The 24,985-nt window shown below is 41.5% G+C and overlaps 1 protein-coding gene across 1 annotated transcript in view; it reads left to right on the top strand.

Moving 5' to 3' along the window:
• Positions 1-12,426: 12,426 nt before the first annotated feature.
• MINDY3 (MINDY lysine 48 deubiquitinase 3) overlaps positions 12,427-24,985 on the top strand; it is a 103,235-nt gene continuing 90,676 nt past the window's right edge. The window contains exons 1-2 of the mRNA XM_060097786.1: positions 12,427-12,753; positions 24,172-24,251. Coding sequence (XP_059953769.1) covers positions 12,660-12,753; positions 24,172-24,251 — 174 coding nt within the window. The 5' untranslated portion in view covers positions 12,427-12,659. The remainder of the gene's footprint in view (positions 12,754-24,171; positions 24,252-24,985) is intronic.

Genomic DNA, 24,985 nt, shown 5'->3' with positions numbered 1-24,985 from the left:
CTTTCATTGAACTGGTCAATGTAGTCATTCCCCAGCTACTGGAAATTATTGTCAGTTAAAGTTGACAGTTGCCCCTTTCTACAAAGAATTACCCTTGACCGAACTGGAGCCCCTGGGGCAACCAGTGTCGAATGACTGACACACACAGGATTGCAAAGACTGAACACTTGGTAAATACCAATGAGACACTGAAGAACATGTAGCCTCACGTTCATTAATCAGCAATCTAAGACAAAGTATGCGACTCAAAAATTCTCCTAGGCAGCATTAAAAAAAAAAAAAACCCAAAAACTCATTTTCTGCAATGAAGGAACAAACAAACCTGAAGGCCAGATATACAATTTATTTGTGAGAGTAGCTGAACTTCAGAGAAGGCCAAATTCCCCTTGCCCAAGTCAGGGCCCTGATCATAAAGAAGTGGGATTCAGAGATTTGGGAAGGATGTATCTAGCCTCAGTTTCTCAATACGTGTGCCTGTTCACAGACAGCTTGAGTATCCTCACATCATGGCAGTTGGCTTCCCACAAAGTGGAATCTCTAAGAGATCAGGCAGAACTGCAATACCTTTCATGACTGAGTTTTAGAAATCATGTATCATTACTTCCACAATACTGTGTGGGTCACACAGTTCAGCCCCATTCAGTGTAGGAGGGGACTACTCAAGGGCAGGGGTCACTGGTTGCCATCTTGCAGGTCCCACAGACCACCTTTTGTCCTCTAATAATAAGTCTCTCCTACATGTAACATCTATTTATTCCCTGCCTAAAGGCCCTAAGAGTCTCATACCATTATAGCATCAGCTTGAACCTCATGAACTTTATCTAAATTAGGCGGGTATGAGCTTCCTCGCCTGTAGTTTCTGAAGACTTGGGAGCTGAGACAAGTTGCCTGGTCCATACACCCATCACAGTGGTGGGGCAGGATAAGATAATCACAATAGTCTCTTCCATCCAAAACTGGTAAAAAAGGAGGTATTCAGGAGTTATGGGTCCCTAACAATTCTGAAATATAGAAGGACACAATGGGACATGTGTTGATAGTTCTTGATTTAGGACTTAAGTCCTGGGGATGATTCACTGTAGTTTTGGGTCTGCTCTCTGAGCTCTTGGGTTTTTTTTGTCACCCTTCCTTTTACCATGAAAGGTATCTCCTGTTTACAGCTAGGTAGTTTTCTCAGCCTTCTTCCTATATAAATTTAAGGGTTCACAGTCCAATTTTCATTTTTATTGTCTCTAATCCTTTCTGTCTAAACGGGTGCTGTTTCCATAAGTATGATTATTTTTTAAACTTTGTGGGTCTCCTGTGAATCTTATCAGAGTTTACTCTATTGGAAAAGAGCCACACTATGGCTCTCTTTGAGATAAGCCTTTTTCTAATTGGACTTCCCAGTGAGGCTGCTGAAGCATAACATACTTTAGATTCTTCGAAGCCCTTCTGTTTAAAGTAGAAGATCCATGAGACACACACCCGTAAAATCTTTAGTGGGTCTTTTGCTTGCTTGATTTTTCTAAGGTTTTTACAGTCACATTCTTCTTTTCATCTTTAGATCATGGTTTTTTACATTTCCCTGTATTGAATCTTCACCTGGAAGCCATTTCTTAACTTTTACATCATTTGTCATATGGAAGGTCTAGGGATTCTCCAAATCAGCAAGGCTTACCTCTTTTATGCTTAACTGTTATTTCCGGAGCGTATTGCTCTCCTCTTGTATTTTACTACAGGTGACAAGAAGAAGCCAGCTGGGGCCTCCCTGGTGGCGCAGTGGTTAAGAGTCCGCCTGCCGATGCAGGGGATACGGGTTCGTGCCCTGGTCTGGGAGGATCCCATATGCCGCGGAGCGGCTGGGCCCGTGAGCCATGGCCGCTGGGCCTGCGCATCCGGAGCCTGTGCTCCGCAACGGGAGAGGCCACAACAGTGAGAGGCCCGCATACCGCAAAAAGAAAAAAAAAAAAAAAAAAAGAAGAAGCCAGCTGGCACATTCAACACTGTGCCTGGAAATCTTCTAAGCTAGATCACCTGGTTCACTAAGGAAATTTTCTACTTTCCACATTACTGCAGGAGATAGCATGTTACACAGGGATCCCTTTCTCTGTAGTTTCCAATATTTTTCTCACTTTCCTCACTGTTGGTCTCCTTGGAACCACCAGGCTTCCACTAACAGTCTCTTTGCTACCATTTAGGCTTTCACTAACATTCCTTTTAAAGGCCTTCTATGTGGCACATATATACAATGGAATATTACTCAGCCATAAAAAGAAATGAAATTGAGCTATTTGTAATGAGGTGGATGGACCTAGAGTCTGTCATACAGAGTGAAGTAAGTCAGAAAGAGAAAAACAAATACTGTATGCTAACGCATATATATGGAATTTTAAAAAGCAGTACTGATGAACCTAGTGGCAAGGCAGGAAATAAGACTCAGACATAGAGAATGGAATTGAGGGCATGGGGCAGGGAGGGGAAGCTGGGATGAAGTGAGAGTAGCATTGACGTATACACACTACCAAATGTAAAATGGATGGCTAGCGGGAAGCAGCAGCATAGCACAGGGAGATCAGCTCGATGCTTTGTGACCACCTAGAGGGGTGGGATAGGGAGGGTGGGAGGGAGACGCAAGCGGGAGGAGATACGGGGTTATATGGGGATATGTATATGTATACATAGAGCTGATACACACTGTTGTACAGCAGAAACTAACACGACGTTGCAAAGCATTTATACTACAATAAAGATGTGAAAAAAATAAATTAAAAAGGCCTTCTGGGGCTTCCCTGGTGGCGCAGTGGTTGAGAGTCCACCTGCTGATGCAGGGGACATGGGTTCGTGCCCTGGTCTGGGAAGATCCCACATGCTGCAGAGCGGCTGGGCCCGTGAGCCATGGCCACTGAGCCTGCGCGTCCGGAGCCTGTGCTCCGCAGCAGGAGAGGCCACAGCAGTGAGAGGCCCGCATACCACAAAAAAAAAAAAAAAAAAAAAAAAGGCCTTCTGCTTTTCCCCACTGCCTAGACTCAAAGCAATTCCTATATTTTTTAGATTTTTAGAGTAGCACCCTACTCCCAGTATCAAAACCTGTACTAATTATCTATTGCCACATAACCAGTTACCTTCAAATTTCATGATTTAGAATAAAAATAAACATGTATCACGTCCTAGCTTCTTTAGGCAGGAATTTGGATGCAGCTTGGCTGGGCAGTTCTGGCTGAGCGGTTCTCATGAGGTTCAGTCAGATGTCAGCTGGGGCTGCATTGATCTCAGGACAGGAGTGGGACTGGGGCATCCCCATCAAGGTGACTCACTCACGTGGCTGTCGAGGTGTTTGGCTGCTGGGGGAACGTTTTAGTTCTTCCCTATGTGAGCCTTTCCACTGGACTGTCCACATGCTCATGACACAGCAGCTGGCTTCTCCCTGAGGGGGGATCCTAAAGAACAAACGCGGAAACCGCAGTCCCCTTTATGACTTAGCTGCAGAAATCACACCGTGTCACAGTGTCACTTGTGCAATATCGTTTTTTAATTAATTAATTAATTTGTTTATTTATTTATGGCTGTGTTGAGTCTTCATTTCTGCGCAAGGGCTTTCTCTAGTTGCGGCGAGCGGGGGCCACTCCTCATCGCGGTGCGCGGGCCTCTCACTATCGCGGCCTCTCCTGTTGCGGAGCACAGGCTCAGTAATTGTGGCTCACGGGCCCAGCTGCTCCGCGGCATGTGGGATCTTCCCGGACCAGGGCTCGAACCCGTGTCCCCTGCATTGGCAGGCGGACTCTCAACCACTGCGCCACCAGGGAAGTCCACTTGTGCAGTATCTTCCTGGTCAGTTCTGGGAAGGGACTCTACACAGGACATGAACAGCAAGAGATAAGTGTCACTGCAGCCCTCTTGGAGGCTGGCCACCCCAGACATACGTGACATTCATCAGACTTTTCATATCTGGGTTTCTATTCACAGAATAAGAGTAGGAAGTAGGAAAGGTCAAGTGGAAGCTTCTGAGACTTCTCCTCCAGCTAAGACAGAGCATCACGTACACTATGGCATCCTGAGGGGAATGTCAAAGATTAGTGCCACGCTAGAAGACCTAAAGGATGCTGGGGTGATGGTGGCCAGCATGTTCTCCATCTAATTCACCAGTCTGGCCCCTCCCGAAACTGGATGGATAAAGGTGGATGTCAGCAGGTTACTACAAACTTAGCTAAAGAGTGGCCCTGATTGCAGCTGCTGCACAGGCTGTGGTATCTTTACCACAGTTCAGTAAAACGACTTTGGGTACATGGAATATGGCTATTGACGTGATGAATGTGCCTTGTCATTACCTATCTGGAAGGAGGATCGGAGAGAGTTCACATTCACACAGGATGGACAACGGTACATATGCACTGTGTGGCCCCAAATTTGTATTTATTTTGCTGCTCTCTGTTACTGTATATACCCCAAGAGATTGGGACTATCTAGAAATTGCACAGAACAGCACACATGGATACAGTATATCGATGGTGCATTATCTATTGCTGCATAACAAAGGCACCCAAAGCTTAGTGACTTAAAATGACAATAAATATTTATTATCTCACGTAGTGTCTGCTGGTCAGGAATTTGGGAGCACCTTAGCTCAGAGGTTGTGGTTCAGGGTCTCTGATGAGTTTACATTCAAGGTGTTGGTCAGGACGGCAGTCATCTGATGTCTTGCCTGGTGGTAGAGGTCCCACTTTCACCTGGGCTCACACTCATGACTGGTGAGTGGGTGCTAGCTATAGACAGAAAACCTCAGTTCCTCATCACATGGATCTCTCCTAAGGGCTACTTGAGCGTCTTTGTAACACAGCAGCTCGCATCCCCTAAGAAAGTAAGGAAGAAACTTTCATGACCTTGACTTGGGAATGATAGCTCTATTCACTGTGAAGAGGGAATACACAAATGTAGGAGTAGCGGAAAGAGAGAACCACTGGGGACATCCTTGGAGGCTGGCTACTGCACAGGACATCCTGTTAACTGGACCTGTTAACTAAGAAGTGGGATGCCTGAAGAGGTTAAGAGAGAAACTCTACAAAGATTCGAGGGTCTACCAAGTCGGTGAAATCTTAATGGGTTCCACTGTCTGGGCATTTCAAGACATCCCTCCAAAATAAAGGACACGTTATTGTACCTTGCACCTCCTGCCACTGAGAAAGAACAATGCTGAGTAGCTTGCTTTATGCTTCAGAAGCAATACATTCCATACTTGAGTATAATGTTCAGTCTCATTCATCACGTGAAACACAAGTTTTGAGTGGAGCCGAGAGCAAGAAGATACCTTGCTGCAAGGTCAGGCTACAGGTAAAGCAGCTCCGCCCCTTCCTGCATATAATCTTACAGCCCTTGTGGTTCCCAAGGTAACACATCTGTGGGGAAGAAAAAAGCTGGGTGGACCCGCAATGCACCCCAGTAGGAAATTTGCAGCACGGAACAAAGACCAGTTCCTCGCCTGTCCTCAACTTCAGGACTCTCCTTGCAGCTTTGCCAACTGTCCTGCAAACTCTCGATTTCTCTTTGCACTTGCTATTTCCTCTGCCTGAAATACTCCTTCATCACACACCTTAGCTCCTGCTTACACGTCTCTGCTTACACACCACTTTATTGTGAGTCAGGAATGGGCTCTATTTAATATTGCAGTCCCCTACTCCTCACCCACCACTCTATTCTTCTTTCTCTGCTTTATTTTTTCCCAGAGAATTTAATGTAACACACTATATATTTCATTTATCTGTTTTTCTCCATGTCATTCACATTAGAGTGTAAATTCAATGAGGGCAAGGATATTTGTCCATTTTTTTAAACTGCTTGATCCCATGTATATATGGTTATTGGGTGAATGACCCCAGATTTTAATTGCCTAATGAATATCTTCATCTTATTGCTTCCAAGACACTGATCAGTCATTATCTCCCATGCCCTGCGACAGGCAGAGGGGTGCACCCCTCCAAAGTTGCTCATGTCCTAATCCCTGCAATTTGGGGATAAAACCTATGTAATTGGGGAATCAGGCTTCAGATAAAAATTAAGATTGCTGATTAGCTGACCTTCAAATAAGGAGATGATCCCAGAGTAGCTGGATGGGCTCAATGTAATCATGAGTCCTTAAAGGTAGAAGACGAACAAGAGGAGGAGCTCAGAGTGACATGATGGGATATCAGAAGGACTCAACCACTGGGTTCCGGCAGCTTTCAAGATGGAGGAAGGAGTGACAAGGCATGGAATGCAGGCAGCCCCCACAAGCTGGAAGAGGCGAGGAGATGAACCCTTCCCCAGACCTACAGAAAGGAGAACAACCCTGCTAATGCTTTGACTTTAGGCTGGTGAGACCCATTTCAGACTTCTGACCTGCAGAGCTAAGGGAATACATTTGTGTTGTTTAAGCTACTAAATTTTGAGGTAGATTGTTAGACTGAACAGAACACGGACACACTTCCTCCCCATTCTCCTCAGATCTGCCTGTTCTCCTCTACCCTCTTTATTACCAGGGACACACTTTTAGTCAGAGGTCGTAGCTTCCTTTAATGGGCAAAGTGTCCCCTCCCTCAACTCCAGTTTTCATGTACTGGCTTCAGTCAACTTCAGCCTTCAGAAGTCAACCTCCTGCTCATCTAGTCCTATTCCCACACCTGGAACCTACAGCTTTAATCCCCATTCATGTTTCTATTATGTTTCTGGTCAACAGAAATGCTAATTTTGTATTGATGACACATAGTTGTGTTTTATTAACTTTTTAATAGCACCGTCTTTTCTTAGTCAATCACCAGGTTTTATCTGTTGTGCTTCTAAAATGTCCACGGAATTTGCCCCTCATTGAAATCTCCATGGACTGCTCTAGTTCAAGTGCTAAGCATCTCTTCATGATTGCATTTATTCCAATAACTTCCTTCCTTACTGGTTTAGATGTTTCCAGGCTTTCTCATCTCACTGCATTCTTCCAGGTATCATTATAAAATTGAAAGATGATGTTATCACTCCCCTATTAAAAAATCTTAACTAGATCCTGTTATATTTAGAATAAAGTTTGTTTATTAAGAACTGAGGCTGGGCTTCCCTGGTGGCGCAGTGGTTGAGAGTCCGCCTGCCCATGCAGGGGACACGGGTTCGTGCCCCGGTCCTGGAAGATCCCGCATGCCGCAGAGCAGCTGGGCCCGTGAGCCATGGCCATTTGAGCCTGCGCGTCCAGAGCCTGTGATCCGCAACGGAAGAGGCCACAACAGTGAGAGGCCCGCGTGCCCCCCCCCCCCAAAAAAAAAAAAGAACTGAGGCCATAGACCCTGGAATCAAATCGCCTGTGTTCTGAACCTTGTTTCAGCACAGATTCTAGGTCAGAAAAACCTAGGTTTGCATCCTGGTTTTTCCATTTACTGCATGATTCAGGACAAAGTCCTTATCCTTCTAGGAGATCATTGTAGTACTTCACTGAATTTTGAGGGTTTTGTACTGTAATACATGTAAGGAGCTTACTACAGTAACTGGCAATTTGTGCTCAATCAGTATTTGCTTCTATAATTGTGTAAGATAGTATTCAATATTCTTAAGATTCTGGCTCTCGATATTACTCTATTCAGACTGCCCTAACAAAATGCCAGAAATTGAGTGGTCTAAACAATAGAAATTAATGTTCTCGCAGTTCTGGAAGCTGCAAGTACAAGACCAGGGTGCTGTCAGCATTGATTAATGGTAAAGCCTCTCTTCCTGGTTTAGAGAATGCTGCCTTTTTACTGTGCCCTCACGTGGCCTTTTGCCTGTGTACATATGGAGACAGAGAGACAGAGAGAGTGAGAGACAGAGAGACAGAGAGAGAAGGAGAGAGAGGGAGAGACCTGGTGTCTCTTCCTCCTCTTATTAGGACACCAGTTCTATTGGATCAGGGCCCCATTTTTATGACCTCATTTAACCTTAATTAACTCTTTAAAGGCACTATCTCCAAATTCAGTCACATTGAGGTGAGGGCTTCAACATGTGAATTCAGAAGAGACACAGTTCAGTCTATGGCACCCTCCTTAACCTGACATTCTTCACTCATCTCTCTCTAGTGACACAAATACCAGGCTCCTGCCACAATGGGTTATTTAATGCCTAAATGTACATCCTCCCTTTCTTCTCTAGTCAAAATTCTATCCAGTTCAAACTTCTCTGATGCCTTCTCCAGCTCAAATGCAGGAAAAAGTCATCTTCCACCTTTCCTCCTATGCTTCCTTGTTCAAACCATTAATATAGCTAATATAAGAACAGGATTTTTTGGGCCTCCCTGGTGGCGCAAGTGGTTGGGAGTCCGCCTGCCGATGCAGGGCATACGGGTTCGTGCCCCGGTCTGGGAGGATCCCATGTGCCGCGGAGCGGCTGGGCCCGTGAGCCATGGCCGCTGAGCCTGCGCGTCCGGAGCCTGTGCTCCGCAGCGGCGGAGGCCACGGCAGTGAGAGGCCCGCATACCGCAAAAAAAAAAAAAAAAAGAACAGGATTTTTCATTATGCATATATCTTTTGCATACAACGTACTCTGTTAAATCCCATAATCACTGTACGATATAATTCTTATTAATAAGCTTATTTTATATATGTGGCAACTGAGGCTCAAAGAAGTTATTTATTGGTGCCATTAAAAAATGTGCTTTTGCTGCATCACACGGGGAGATCAGCTTGGTGCTTTGTGACCACCTAGAGGGGTGGCATAGGGAGGGTGAGAGGGAGTCGCAAGAGGGAGGGGATATGGGGATATATGTATATGTATAGCTGATTCACTTTGTTATACAGCAGAAACTAACACAACATGGTAAAACAGTTATACTCCAATAAAGATGTTTTTTAAAATGTGCTTTTTTATGGATAATGGCACCATTCACTGATTATGAAACATTGAAAGGGGAGCAGGTTTTATGGGGAAAGATGTTTGATTTGGCACGTACTGAGTTTGAAGCACCTGTGACACATCCAAGTGTGCATATATTATGTACTCATCTAATATAGCTAGTTCTGGATTAATATGCAAGTTTGGATTGGATCTTAGTTAAAATGTTAGCACAAGTAAGTGATCAGTGGCAAATGACTGACTTCTTTTATTCTATGTGTTAGTGAAGAATAATGTTAAATTATTTGTTTACTCTTTATGCTTGTTCAACATTCTTTTCCTTCTTACTCCTTCCATATATTTAAACTTTTAAACAGCCAATTTGTTAAATCATAGAAGTTGAGCAGGATCTAAAGTAAATGGGATATTGAGATGATCAAAGTTAGTCCTCTCTATAGATGAAGAAAGCACAGTATGGCGAGTTAAGTGACTCACCCAAGGTCACAGTACCCAAATAAAAACTAACATTCAGTTTTCTAATTCCTATCAAAAGTCTATTCCATTTTATCAGTGATTCCCAAACAGTATTTGGCAGAACATAAACTGTGAGAAGCTCAGTGAACAAAATGATTCAAATGTGTCTTTTAACCCTGAATATAATCCCATTTCTTGTTTAACTTTATTTAACCCTGCATTTAATGATAGAACTCCTTTTCCACCAGGTATTAATGTTCATAGGAAATGCTTTGGAAAATGATACACTGTGTTATACTTGAGTATGACAGTGGTGGGTTTAAAAGGAACGTGGTATGCTTGATAGGAAAATTATCCTGCTGAGATGAGGTTAGGGTCATGCAAAGGAAAGCGTTTCATTTGCTTGATAGATTTACACTGTTATTGGAAGACATAGGGCATATAAATTAGTTTTATTAATAAATGAGTAGGGGATTGTCTTAGCAACCTGCCTAGAACTTATTAACCTTATTGTAGGGCAGGTTTGTTTTTTGTGTGTGTTTTTTTTTTTTTTTGCGGTACGCGGGCCTGTCACTGCTGTGGCCTCTCCCGTTGCGGAGCACAGGCTCCGGACGCGCAGGCTCAGCAGCCATGGCTCACGGGCCCAGCTGTTCCGCGGCATGTGGGATCCTCCCGGACCGGGGCATGAACCCGTGTCCCCTGCATCGGCAGGCGGACTCTCAACCACTGCGCCACCAAGGAAGCCCATAGGGCAGGTTTTTTGAAAGATTGATTTCTCCTAAATACGTGGTAGTGCAAGTACACTAAATTAGGAGTCAAGGGCTTCTAGTTAGAGAATTGTTCTTTTCATGATACTTGCTAAGAACCTGGTAATGAAGCTGTTTTGCTTTTAGTTGACAGGGAAATTTGGGGAAAAACAAAAAGATAATTAAGCACAGAGTTAGTGTTTGATAATGAGTAATTAATACTGCTTCTGCGAAGTAGTGAAGATGGCTAAAGAGAATTAATTATTATGGAAATCTAAGCCCAGTTTTATGGAAGTGCCCTGACTTGAATTTGAAAGAAAGAGAAATACCACAAATAAAACTTAATGTGTGAGCAGGAAGCTTCTGATATTTTTAAACTCTCTTTTAGGATTAAAGATCTTTTATGCAACCTATGTGCATCTTAATGAGACACATCAATTTAATCAAAACCATATATGGTCCTAAGGAAAAAAAATAATAGTATGCTAAAATATGGAGTAAGATAAATACTCCGAAGGAAATTTACATAATTTTCAAGTCATTATAAAAAAGAAAAAGGCTTTATTGTCCTGTATCAGAAATATATGCAACAAACTTGACTGTTTGCAATTTTTATTTTTCTAGGTAATTACTGAATAAGAACATTTTAAATGACGATTAATTTGCATTTTTACTCTAATTTAAGCAAGTTCACGATTTAAATGCAGTAAGTAATGAATAATTAAGGAACATAAATAATTTAACATTAATCAAAGATTCCTACTTAAAAATATGTCCTGCTAATTAAAAAATGTAGAACACTGCAAATAAAGACTATAATCTAAAGGTGGAAAGAACATACATATCAACGTCTACCCAAGATTTTGCCAGCTTCCCCATAGCCCGAAACTAAGAAAAATCACAGATCAAGAAATAATTCATTTTCAAGAATACATTTTTGAAAGTATAGCTTTTTCTTTCTATCTATCTGTGGACAGTTAATCAAATCTATAACTACTATATGTATACTAATGGAAGGAAACCAAATGTGGCAAACACCTCTGAACTTAAGAGTTCTGCCACTTACAGGATCTATGAACATTGACCCTTCTCTGTCTTTCAGGAAGTGAAATAATTATGCAAATTGTAAATCACCCATGCAAATATTAGATATTTAATTGGACCAGTCAATGGTACTTCCCCTGGTTCCCTCACTTACTGAAAGATAGTGAATTCTTAAGTTCCAATAAAGACAAGTTTCATTCTGTCATCTAACAGGTACTGAGACCCAGGTATATTCAAGGCTGTGTATTAGGTACTATGAATAAGACAGGTCCTTGGCTTCCATAAACATATACCGCATGAGAAGAGTAAATAATTCTTTGCAAATATAAGCAAGTTATAGATAAGGTAGTATGAAATTTCAGAAGCTGCAATTTTTCCTTTACGTTGTAATAACTGGAGAAAGCTTTACTACAAAGTGCCACTTACATTACGTCCTGAAGAATGGGTAAGATTTGGTTTGAAAAAATAGTAAGATAAAGAATATTCCGAAGGGAATAACAATTAGGAGGAAGGCTATGGATATGGTTCAGGCACTTTGAATAGTTCCTTTTAACTACAGCAAAGGTTGCCTAAGTCGGAAATAAAGTGTAAGTTAGCAAACCCTCTTACTTGCTACCTGAAAGAAACCCATCAGAGTTTGCCTTTTCGTTGTAAATTCAAAGCTCAACCAGAATAAATTTCCTTCTTTTGAAGCAGCACAGATAGAAGTTTTCACCCAAACTAAATTTAACTGAATGCTTGTCAATGATTTATAACCTGGTCTTTAGCCCACACACCCTACAGTCTAGAAAACTGTAGATGAAATTGCTCTACCATTTACAAACAGGCCGCTTTGAATCTGTTTTCCTCTAAGTAGCTTTGTAATTCTGCGTTAGACACCTGGGAGAGACATTTCCAGTGCCCATTACGCGACATTTTTCGGTCCTGTTAATAGTTGGTTTGACTTTATATGACTGATCAAGAGGCTGACAGCCTTCAATTTATCGGCGGCCCCTCGACACAGACACGGATGTTTCCTCATGGAGATTCAACCATCGTCTCAAAGCTCTGGTTTGGCAGAATTAATATTACACATTTTAAGGTATAGGCCATGTTTCTGGGCCCTGGGGCTTGGGCCTCAGACACCCCAGCTAAGGCCAAAGCAGTGCGGACAGGAAGGGGGTATTCCAGGGGTAGAAATGTGCCAACGCCCACGGGACGCGATGCTCCTCCCAGCACAAAAGACGCCACCGCACCACCGGGCCCTGGGACTGAGCTCCGAAACCGCCAGGTGCTCGCCAAACCGCCCTCGGCTCTTCCCAACCCCCCCACTTCCGCTTCCGGGGAGGCGCCGCCTGGCCCTCCGGCCTTGGGGGCGGTAGTGAAAGAGAAGCCGGAAGTGGCCGCAGTACTTCCGGTGCGGGAAACTCCTCGCTGCGGCTCCGAGCGGGCTTGACAGGCGCGGTCCCTGCAAGTAGGTCTCTCTCCAGTTGCCTTCCTCCCGTCTAACCTTCCAGCTCGTTTGCCGCTGCCGTCCCGCCACGCCGGTCTCCGAAGCCGCCCCTTCCCCATGTGCCGGGGCAGGAGTCCGGAAAGCCAAGACCCGCTCGCCGGTACCCCATCATGTCCGAACTGACTAAAGAGCTGATGGAGCTGGTGTGGGGCGCCAATAGCAGCCCCGGTCTCTCTGACACCATCTTCTGCCGCTGGACGCAAGGTACCCTGGCTGGACTCTGGCTTCCGGCCGCCGCTCCCTTTAGCCCCGCGAGAGTCGAGCCGTGACGCCTCTCGCGCCACCCCGCTCGCGTGCCCCGCACTCCGTCCCGGTTCCCCTGCTCAGCTCAGAAACGGGACTTTCTAGAAAAGCCCTCCCTGCCTTGAGGGTTAGAGGCTGAGTAGGGGAACGGTGCCAGTGGGCCGCCAAAGACCCGAGGCGCCCCTGCCACTCCCTGGGCTGCCTTTGGGTTGGAGAGGAGGGGGGGGGGCTGCCGGGCTGCAGCGGGTGACACTGAAGGTGTGCCCTGTGCCCCGGCGTCTGTTCCTCCAGCAGGGCTCCGGCCGCCTGGATCTTTACCCCCTAACCAGTCTGGTCGTTTGGTCTCATTTTGGAGAGAGGGAAGTCCACGTGAAAGTCGCAGTGGTTAATTCCAGGAAGCGACTGTGTTGCTCGTATTTCAGTTAGGCGGGGTTAGGCGTGGTACTCGGTGCAGAAATGTAATGTTGCGGCTGCAGAGTGTTTGTTCCCTTGACCCGAAGCGTCCCCGGTTTTGAGGTGGTGTGGGATCTGTTCCAGTTCAAAGGAATATGGCCCATAGGACTTCCTGGGCCGATCTAATTACGCAGACAGGCTTTTGAGTTATATAAGAAGTTTTGTTAATACTACGAGTAATTGTGAAATGAAAAAACACCATCTGTTTGTATTTATTAGTCATCATCCCTAACTCGTAAGTTTCATTATTAAAATACAACGGGCACATTACTTCAGGTGACTTAAAAGGGACAGTGGTGAGGTTGAGGTTAAGAGCATAGCGTTTGGAGTCAGGAGAATGAGTAATGGACGTATGTAAAACATCCCAAGCACGCAAATAATAGCTAGTTAGTACTATTACTAAAACATTTTATTAAAATATTTATTTAGAAAATACCGATTCTCAGCGGGTTTGGGGGAAGTTTAGCATAGTAAATCTAAGTCCTTACTTCGTAATGTGTATTTAGTAACAAAAATTCAGGGTTTAAGTAATCCCTTCCTTCCTCCCAGATACTGGTAAAGAGCTGGTAAAATTAGAATCGTAATATATTACAGCCAGGTAGGTTATTTAGTCCTTTACTCTTGTTCTGAAGATGAGAAAAATGAGTTGTGAAGGGTTAAATGACCAGGCCAAAGTTGCACAAATTGATAGAACTGGGAACGAATTCCACCTCTCCCATCTCCTAATTCAGCTGTGTCTTTGTTGTTTTCCTTTGTGTGGCTCAACCAGGCATGTAATTAGTTTGGCTTTTTTTTTTCTTTACAGATTTAATTATGTCGCTTAACGAATATTTTCTGAAATGTTGGACATCCACATTTGCAGATTTTAAAATTTATTTTCCAGTTTGTCTTATTTATCCTATTAGTGAACAGCCCTAAAGTATGCAAGACTGTGAAGGACTGAGAAAAGTTTTCCTTCCTGTTCATTAATTAGTCATACAACACAGAATAAGGTGATATTCAGCCTCATTTATTGTAGTACTGTGATGCAGAGGCAAGGAGATTTCAGAGGCAGTTCTAATAATGGTTAAGAACAGGCTTTGGAACAGGCATACTTGGGTTCTAGGTTCAAGGTTTTTAGCTTATTTAAGCCTCAGTTTCCTTCTCTGTAGAGTGCAGATAATAGTAGTGCCAATCTTACAGGGTTGTTGTGAGGATTAAAGGCAGGTGAATTCGTTTAGGCACTTAGCACAATATCTGACATGGAGTAAACGCTCAGAAAAGGGTAGCTTGATTTAAAACGTGTTTAATTGTAAACCAAGCCGAAGATCGCTCTCTGGCCATGCCCTGACAGTTGCAAGAAGTTATTGTTAATTTGATGGATAATCACTAAAAGAGAACTTCGTAATGACATATGAGAATGCCTTGCCACCTTGTAGTCATACAGAAGTTCCTTTACAAGATTGGTTCAGTCAGTACCATTTCAAAATAAAGGATTATTTGTTTATTGCTCTACAGGGAGTGCAGTTATATTGTGGCTATGTAATTCTTCAGAGTCTTAAACTGATCATGATTTTTTAAGGCAACCAAATATGTACTTTTAACTTGTCACCTCTGACTCAGAGGGATGTTGTCATCGGTCTTGCTGTGTTAACTTTGTATTCATTTATCCATTCTTAGAGGAGGCAGAGACCATTGCTGACGATTGCTGTGGCAGTGACTTGGGATTGTGGGAACGGGCACAGGACACTGCTGCGCTTGCCTTACTGCATTCATACTGTGACATCAGCTTTGGCTTTATTTCATCATCTACATCTGTGCTTTGAATTGGCAGCTGTAATCTCATTAGTCTTTTGGAAACACGTTACAGGTGTGAGGTGTTTGGGGTAAAGAAACAGAACTATGTCCAGGGATGTTCCGTTTATGAAACTGTATTGATTGGTCATGTTAAATTCCTTTGATATGTTAAACAGCTGCAGCAGTTGGGGTTTTTTGTTTGTTTGTTTTTCTCTCAATTGATATGGCAGTTTTAGATAATATGTTAAAGCAGTAAGTGCAGGAGTGGCACATAATATTTTTTTGTTTAAAATTCATTTGGCAGTTTTAGATAATTCTCTTCTGCAAAGACTTTTTCTTAAGAGAAGAAAAAAATAGGGTTTTTTTTTTTTTTTAACAGTTTTTATTTTAAAGGCAGTAAGTCACATTATTTAAAGCTTTGAAGTTGTTTTGTTTTTTAACTTGGGAATTTACTCCCTACTCCTGCCTGCTTCCCTCCTGCTCAATTGCCTATAATACTTTTTAAAGAAAAGCATATATTTTCTACCTCCTTATTGGTAAGCACATTTATCCTTCTTGGCCTTCTCCCTCAAACTGACCAGTGTTCCAGACCTAGACTTGATAGGGTGGGAGGGAAGACAAATGATAAACATAATATAGCATAAGTTAAGCATATATACAAGAAGGTAGAGAAATAAGGAATTACAGGGTGAAGTAGCCTGGACAGGCCTCCTTTTAAGGTGAGATTTGAGCAGACTATTGAAGTAACTGAGTTAGTCATGCAGGTATCTGAAGAGTGTTGCAGGCAGTGAGGATGGCCCTCGTAAAAGACTTAATGACGTATGCAGAATACGTCTGTTTTTTTGTTCAAGGAACAGGAAGCAGGTTAGGTTGGCTGGAGAGGGAATGAGGGAACGGGACAGTGAGAGAGATGGTGTAAGAAATAATATGGCCCGAATCATTAAGATTTTATAGGCCATTGTAGGGACTTTGGTTTTTATTCTAAATGAGATGAGAGGTCATTGGAAGGTTTGGAGCAGCGGAGAGACAGGAGAGGACAGGTTTTTAAAGGGCTGGCCTGACTGCTAAGTTTGAGGATAGACAGTAGTGTATTGAGTGCGACAGCAAGACCAAACGAGAGAGGGTAGAAGACCATGGCTTAGACCAGGATAGTGGGACGTGGTCACATTGACCTCATCCCAGCAGAAGCAAAATAAGAGTCATCTAGATCTAACAAAAGTAAGTGTTAGTCTTATTATAAAGGCAAACATTTTGACTTACTGAGAATTTGTTTTCTTTTCAGTACTGATTGTCTAGCCAGTGTTTGGCAAATGTTTTCTTTAAAGGGCCAGTACCTCTATTGTCTCTGTCTCATCTCTGCCATTGCAGCAAAAGCAGCCCTGGATAATAAGGGCATGGCTGTGTTCCAAAACTGCATTTAAAAAACAGGCCAACCCTGGTCTAAATTATAAACTCTGAGAACCCATTTTTTCCTTTTCTTGGCCCCCCTTGCTTCAAGTTTTAAGTTACTTCGTTGTTTCACCTAAAGATTAGCTAGAAGAGAAACCCAATTTGTCAGTTTATAGCAGTTTAGTGGTGTTTTGGGGTGGAGATGGGGAGGGAGCTGTAGTGGATTGAAATTAGAGTTTTGGACTTTCCGGTATAGGACAATTTTTGTTATGTAATATGAAATAAAAAGATAACTTTTTATAAATAAAAAGATAACTTTGGAAAACTGAGGGATCAGTTAAAATGTAAGCATAAATTGTATGCAGGAGTTAAAGCGTTTGGATTAAAGTCCAGAAGTATGATGTCTATTATAATGTAATTTGACATTTTACCAAAGTACTAAAATGATACACCAGTATCGTTAGTTTGTCTTCCAAAGTGAAGGTAAATTGGTGTTGTGGACCATATCATTTCACAGGTTTTTGTTGTTGATGGAAGCCTTTTATTTCAAATATAGGTTTTACTTCTCCCACCTACCTACATCATACGTCACCTAAAAACCAATTTTTTTAAACTCACAATTTGGAAGCTTATGTGACAAAGTTAATTTCTTGGTACTTTTGGGTACATAATGTGTTTTTCAGCTCAACACATCTATCATAATACCTTATGTCTGTATTAGGCTTTACAGGTTTTGAAAATCTTACTTAATCCTTACAGCAACCCCAAGAGATAGCAAAGGATAAATGTATCAATAGTTATCCTCCTTTTTGTAGATGAGGAAACTAAGGCTCAGTTCAGGTTCCACTCAACCCGTATTATCTGACTTATAATGACAAATGAAGTCTTTCTGTGGCCTTTTGTTCACATGGAAGGCTAGAACTACAGAGGCACTAGATGTCAAACTGGTTTGAATAACGTAAGTCAGTCGTATGAAAACAAAAGACTGGGAAATTGCAGAGAGGTTCATGGCTCAGGTTTAAATTAGTTATGAGCTGTAGAACTGAGAAAGACTTCTATGTCTGTAGTGCTGTGGAATGTGATACAAAATCGTATATTTAGGATCAGATGCTTTAGATGGCCTATTTCAGATCTAATTAGGAAAACAGCCATTTTGTGATAAGTTACTTCCTCTTAAAACTAGGAAATAAGATGAATATGAGAACACTTGACAAGAAAAATAACTATATCCTAAAAAATTCAAACTCAAGTGAAACCTTATTATAAAAGGGGGTGCCTACTTAGCATAATCCTGTTTTAGGATAGAGTAATTTACATTTGTCTAACTTTATTTCACTTTTAAGCTCTAAGAGGCTTTCTTCATTATCAAATAACACACTCACGCATATATACTGTAATTAACAGAATTTGGCATAAAGCAGATCTGCCTAGAACTCTCTCCCTGGGGTTTTTATCTCTGAAGTACAAAAGCAACTTATCAGAATGCATTTCCATCTAAAAGCCCCACCCATGGATCTTGAAAATTGAGTTACGTTATTAGTCATTTTAAGGAAGGCAAGAATCCATTACTGAGACCTGTTTATCACATACGCTGGAAGTTTGACAGAGCCTAGTTCACCGCTGCACTTAGGCCCAACACCAATGACCCTCCCTTCCCAGTAGGAGAAGTGGTAGACGAAGAGCAGAGGCCCCTTGGCTTCACCTCCTGTTTCCAGACTGGCTCTCAGCTTTGGTGGTCCTGATGTGATAACCAGCACCCTCAGTTCTCATTTGTCCCTATTAAATTTGCCCCATCCACCATACCTATTTCTTATCCTGCATTTTTCTTATCCTCTATTCTGTTTCTCCCAAGGTGGTGGTGTGTGTTGCTGGGGAAAATTGTGGTCAGCATCAGTACACATGTAGGAATTAAACCTTAGCTGAGCCCTCAGTATTTCTCTTAGTTCTTTATCCTGTCTGCTTTTCTTATGTGTTTTGGAATTAACATTCTCCTCAATTTTCTATGCAACTTAGAAATGCAACTTATGCCCCCCACTCGCAATCAACAGCATCTCTTCCCTTCCTCTTTGCCTGCATGTCTAACTTGGAAGCCTGCTAAGATTTCCTTTTTCTCAAGTTTGTTAAACTCAGGGCCCTGTTATGCTCTTAAAAACTATTACAGGCTTCAATATGAAAAATAAAAAAAAATTAATGAGGCCTGTGGCACTATTTTACATTAAAAAAAATCTCTTCAGTGTCTAGCTCATAGGAAGACAGGTGGATTCTCCCACTTGCTTCTCCGTTCTGTCTTACAATATGTTACAATATGTTGTTTCAATATGTTACAATATGTTTCTGTTGAAGTATCTGCGGAAAATCCAGCATCACACAGATATGCAGTTGGTAATATAGGAGTCTTGTAATAGCCTTTTCAGATAATTGTGGATATTCTTCTTTAATACTACACCAAAACTCAACAAGTGGTAGTTTCTTAGCGGTTACTTGAAATACAGAATCTGAAGCCACATCAGGGAACTTTTCGTCCTCTGTTAAATTGAAATCCATTGGTTTATCTTGTACTTTGACTGGATCTTTTACCCATGCATTAATTTGTAACAGCGTGCATTGGTCATTGGAAGTTATCGGTCTGGTGGTTTATGCAGATCTTCTAAATGTTAACTACATATTGTTATACAGTATCAAAAGTCACATTAATTATTTCTGATCTTGTCAGAAAAATCTCTGAGTATTGAGAAGCTGTCAAGCTACAGTGCTGGACTTGAGTTTTCCAGAAGTTTAGTTGTTACTTGAAAGCTTGAGATTTTATCACTGGCAGAAATACTGTCGAGTTATTTTCCTTGAAGTATCAGGCTCACTTCATTCACTTCTGAGAAAAAGTCTAAATAATCATAATTTGTTAGTAGCTCTTCAAAGTAAAAACAGCATTCCACAGAAAAGCTGTTAGTTCAGCTCACAGTTCAGAAAATTACACATGTGCTTTGAGAATCTGTCAATCATCGCTCAAGGTATGTAGCAGAGGTGCTTTATGGGTAGTTCCCATTTTGTCACACAGACTATTTTTTTTAAAGTACATTGTATTCAAAGTCAAGATTTAATAAGATTAGCATTAGTAAGGGCTTTTTAAGGTTAAATTGGCTTTTTTGTGTGTTTGAGAGCATATTGTGGTGTTTCCTAGTACAGTGACTGCTGGTACAGCTTAATGTCACTTAATGTGTGCTAAGGCACCAGTAACGTAACCTGCTATTCATTTTGTACCATCGCTGTGAATATCAACACAGTGAAAAGGGAAAATATGTTAGTATTATGATAAAAATGATTTTCACCTCTAGCAGGTCCCCTAAAGGGTCTCTGGAACTTCCCGGGGTCTGTAGGCCACACCTTGAGAACCTATCTGTATTCAGTCCACCACCACCACCACACTACACTGTCTCAGTTCTTTCAGGACTTGGAGTCCTTAAGCTCTCTCTTTCCCATTTAATCACTCTTTTCCTTCTTTTAAACTCATGCCCTTCCCTCTGTAAAATAATAATTCTTTATCCAACTACCCTTCAAGCCATTATCCTTTTCCCCTTCACTTGTTTAACAAATAGTTTGCATTTTCTCCTTCTCCTTGTATTCTGAATCACACCTCAACCCTTTAAAATTTGGCTGCTCTTCCCAGCATTCTACATTTCTTTTTTTAGTATTCCCAGTGACATGCTTAATCCAGTATTTTCATTTATGTTTTTAGTCTACTCAGCATTTGTAACAGGTGACTGCTGCTTTTTCCTTTCTAGGACCTCAGTGTGTTTCTTCTCTTACCTTTCAAGTCTTTGTCAATCTCCTTTGCTGACTCAGCGTCTGCTCACTTTTGTTTTTTGTTTTTTTTTAATGTTAACCGGCTTCATTATCTTTGTTCTACACGTTCTCATTCACTTTAACTGCCATGTTTAGGGTGATTCAGCTTGATATCTCTAATCCTAAACCCTGCCCTGGGCTCCAGACCCATGTTTCCCCAACCAAATTGTTGTTTCACATTTTAGAGACTGAATTTAGAAACAAACATCCCCATTATCTTCACTCCCAAAACTTCAGCAAGCATTTATTGAGTATTAACTATATAACATACTAGGAAAACAGTAGTTAATAGAGCAGGCAAGATACCTGTAAGGCAAGACAAACAATAAACAAGTGAACAATCATATAAATACAGATGATGATAAGCACTGGTTGTGCTGAGGGATGGTAGGAAAGATCTACTTAGATAGGCCTATCAGGGAATATCTCTCAGGAGGAGTTAATACCTAAACTGGGTCTTTAAGGATGAGAAGGATTCAGCTATATGACAAGAGAAGGAAAAAGGGCTTTTCATGCAGAGGGAACAGCAAGCATCAGGGCCCCAGGTAAAGACCTTGGGATGTTCTGAGGGCCTGAGATCACTGTAGATGATGAAGGTAAGAGTGAACTGAGGGAAGGTGGGGTTGATAGATCCTACAGTGTCTCTTAGGCCATGAAAAGGAGTTTTCTTGTAATTGCAATGAGAAGCCATTGCAGGCTCTGACAAAACCTGACGTCCATTTCTAAAATATTTCTCTGGTAACTATGGTGAATAGATAAGGGGTGGGGTGGGAGTGGGAATGTGGGCAGAATCGGGGGACCTGGTTGGAAACTCTTAACAGTGTTCTAAGTGAAAGGTGATGGTGGTTTGAACCTGAAGGTGGACTAGAAATGGGGTAGAGATATGTTTTGGGTCCTTGAACCAAGAGGACCTTACCTTAAGGTGAAGCCTTAAAGATAAGTCCGATTTTTTCAGAGAAAGTGTTAGCAGGTGTTTCATGCGGAGGGAACAACGTGTTCAAAGTTTAAGAAACCAGAGAGAAAATGCATGTTTGGGGGCCTGAAAGGAGTTCAGCCTGCCTAGAGCCTAAAGGAGGAGAGTGGCGAAGAGCGAGGGAGGAGATACAGGCAGAAGCCAGACCATGCAAGACCATGTGGAGGAATTTGGATTCTGTCTGTGTCTGGAGTTCTCATCTGAGCTCTATTTGGGATTTACCTGATGATCACCCATAATGGAAACCTTGGGTGTAGGTGAGTTACACAGGGAGAACGTGGAGAATGCAAAGAAAAAAGATTCTAAAGCCAAGACCTGAGGAACATTAGCATTTAGAAGGAGTCGGTCACCGCTCATACTGAGAAGAAACAGAAAAGGAAAATTTGGAACAAGATGTACCACTAGAGCCGAGGGCCAAAAGATTTTCAGAAGTCAGTGGTCAGCGTTTCAGATGGTTCTCTGGGAGATTCATCTGAAATAAGAAAGACTTGAGAGATAGCCTGTCTGGTCATTGATGAATTTGGTGAGAATGAGTTTGGGGCAGTCACAGGTTGAAAACCAAATTATTGTGGGTTGGGTAACTTAAGACAGTGCATGTAGACAATTAGGTGGGCTTTGAGAGAGTGGTGTTTGGAGTTTTGGGTGGAAGGTGGTTGTTGTTGTTTTTATGGTCAAATGATTTTTTAAATTAAGACTTTACTTTTTAGAACCATCTTAGGTTCACAGCAAAACTGTGGGCAAGATACAGAGATTTCCCACATACCTCCTGCTCCCTCAACATGCACAGCCTCCCACCCCACTGTCAGTGTCCCCCACCAGAGTAGTACGTTGGTTACAGTTTTGAACCTGCGTGGACTCATCATTATCACCCAAAGTCCACAGTTTTCATTCTTGGTGTGGCACATCCTATGGGTCGAGACAAATGTGTAATGGAATGTATCCATCATTACAAGATCATAGAGTATTTTCACTGCCCTAAATATCCTCTGTGCCTTGTCTGTCCAACCCTTCACCCACTGCCCTCCTCTTGGCAGCCACCGATCTTTTCACTGTCTGCATAGTTTTGCCTTTTTCAGACTGTCATATGGTTGGAATCATATGGTATGTAGCCTTTTCAGATTGGTTTCTTTCACTTAGTAATATGTAATTAAGGTTCCTCCATGTCTTTTCACAACTTTCAAGCTAATATTTTTTAAATGCTGAATAATATGTACTATTTATCCATTCACCTACTGAAGGACATCTTGGCTGCTTGCAAGTTTTGGCAATTAGGAATAAAGGTACAGTAAACAGTGTGTGCAGGTTTTTGTGTGTGGACATAAGTTTTCAACTCCTTTGGGTAAATACCAAGGACCTTTTGGTAGAATCTTGAAGAGAATTTTTGTTTGTTTTTAAATATGTGAGATACATTTAAATACTGTTTGAAAGAGAGGTTGAAGGGTAAAGAGAGAGGAGGTGGGATGGAATGGGAAGCTCCATACTGTTTATCTGTCCTGCTATCTAGTGTCTCAAGCTAGAAACTTCAGTCAGTTCTAACTTCTTATGTCCCAAGCCTTTCCCCACTTGCACATATTCATCAAATATTAATTTTTACCTTAGAAATACTGTTTGGATATAGTGTCTTCCCTCCACACTTAAGTTTCTTTTATTAGTTTGGCACTGTATAGGTCTGTCGAAACGGCCTCTTCCCCATTCTGGTCCTTTAAAAAAGAAAAAAATGCCAGTATGATTGTATTACTGCTTTAATTAGCACTTGTCATGGTGCGGCCCTTCCCAGTATTAACATGCTATCAGCTCTCCCTCCTCCCCTTTCCCATCTCTCCCGTCTGCCTCCATACTGCCCTTTGGCTGCATTAATGTTCCCTCTGATCCATAAACTTGTCCTGCTCTTATGAAACCTCTTTCCTTTAATAAAGGTATTTTCTTTACCTGAAAGTCATTCTGCCACCCTTGCCTCTCTGATAAATTTCTGATCAAGGTCAGCCTTAAAGTTAGCTGGTATGACTTGACTCAGACCAAGTCACTACTTTCTGTATCCTCAACACTTCATACTTCTGTTATAACATTCGTTTATCCCTTCATCTTAGTAATTATTTGTTCATATATCTGTCTTCACCTGGACTGTTGGCTTCTCCAGACTAGGGACTTTGTCATTCACGTCATTTATATATCGTAGATGCTTGGTATAGTATCTCAGGGTCATTAAATGTTTGTTAAATAAATGACAGAATTATGACCATTAGTGAAATTTCACACATTCCTAGCATGTTGGAATTGGAAGTAATCATTTTAAAGCTAAGTACACTGAGGCCCAGGGAGGTGAAATGATTTCCTGAAGCTTATACAGATGGTAACACACTTCTCCTGACTTCCGGCCCCAAGCTCTGTGCAGTGTGCCAGTGCTCTCTGAGAGAACTTGTACTAGGGACTCTCAGTCAGTGCTAGTTAGGTAGTATTTAAATTAAGATAGAACCAATATGGCCACATTCACTGTGTATGATGTTCTTTAATTTTTAGCTTAGCGAATGTGACTCAAAGATTGAAACTAAAAAAGATACTCTCTGAAAACGGTCCTAAAATATCTGTTTAAATTCAGTACGTAGACTGTCTAGTCTTCCTTTCAGTAAATTATTTAAAAATCAGATTTAGTGTCCTTTTACTGAAGGCCACACTTTATCTCTCTGGTCCACTTAGTGGGGTCCCTGGACGCAAAATTGTGTGTGTGTGTGTGTGTGTGTGTTTATGTGCATTTGGCAGGGAGCCTAGGTTCCATATCTTTTTTCAAAGAGCTCCTTTATCCTCCAAAAAGTTAAGAACCACTGCACTTGACAGACTTGAGGATATTTTGCTGTTGTGATAAGTGATCTTTCTCAAAGCAAAGTACATTAAAAATTCTTTTAGCTACTACTTGAATTACATTTTTAATCTTTGCTACTTGCTTTCATTTTTAGGGTTTGTGTTTAGTGAATCAGAGGGATCTGCATTAGAACAGTTTGAAGGTGGCCCCTGTGCTGTTATTGCACCTGTTCAGGTAACATAGACTGCTACTTTACCAACTCCTTAGAGGGACGTGTTCAAACGTTTCATGCTTTACTTTCTGTTTTCTAATACCTGTACTCTGTAATCATGAGGCATGATCAATTACCTCTTAACTTTTGTTCTTGTAAATTGCTTTAAATATCCAAAATAAAAATGATTTCAGAACATGAGTAGGTTACACAGCAGTAGCCATTTGGCTGTCTTTATTTTCAAGAAAACATAGTAGGTGTTCTCTGACTTTCAGAAAATTTGGAGTTAATGATCATGACATCTTTCTTATACAGTGATCTGTTGAGTAATAACATTTTATGCCAAAGATAGTGACACCGTAGCAGTGGTACTATTTACATTTGTTCTATCTTTAAAAACGTTTTTTCTAAAAAGTTGAAGATGCATTAATATTTTCATGGCCTAAAACTTTATCAAATTTTAAAATAAGTTGACAGTATATACTGTTTTAGGCTCTAGCTTTGGTCTTTAAAATAAAATTAGTAGCAACCAATTTCAAACCGAATCCCCAAAATAAAAGATTTTTTCTTTGGGCAAAAGATAGAGTGAATCTCAATGTATGTATTTGATTTTGAATCTTTATGTGTTGCATTGTGTGAAATTCAGAGGCTGATTTGGTATAAACCATTACATTATTAAAACGGAGAATTGAATTTTCAGTTTGCTATAATATTTACAATGTCTAAACAGAAGTATAACTTCAGAACCGTTATAAAA

Source organism: Mesoplodon densirostris, chromosome 4 (assembly GCF_025265405.1).
Source record: "Mesoplodon densirostris isolate mMesDen1 chromosome 4, mMesDen1 primary haplotype, whole genome shotgun sequence".
Lineage (NCBI taxonomy): Eukaryota > Metazoa > Chordata > Mammalia > Artiodactyla > Ziphiidae > Mesoplodon > Mesoplodon densirostris.
The sequence above is the reverse complement of the archived record's forward strand: the minus strand, read 5'-3'. Positions and strand labels throughout refer to the sequence as shown.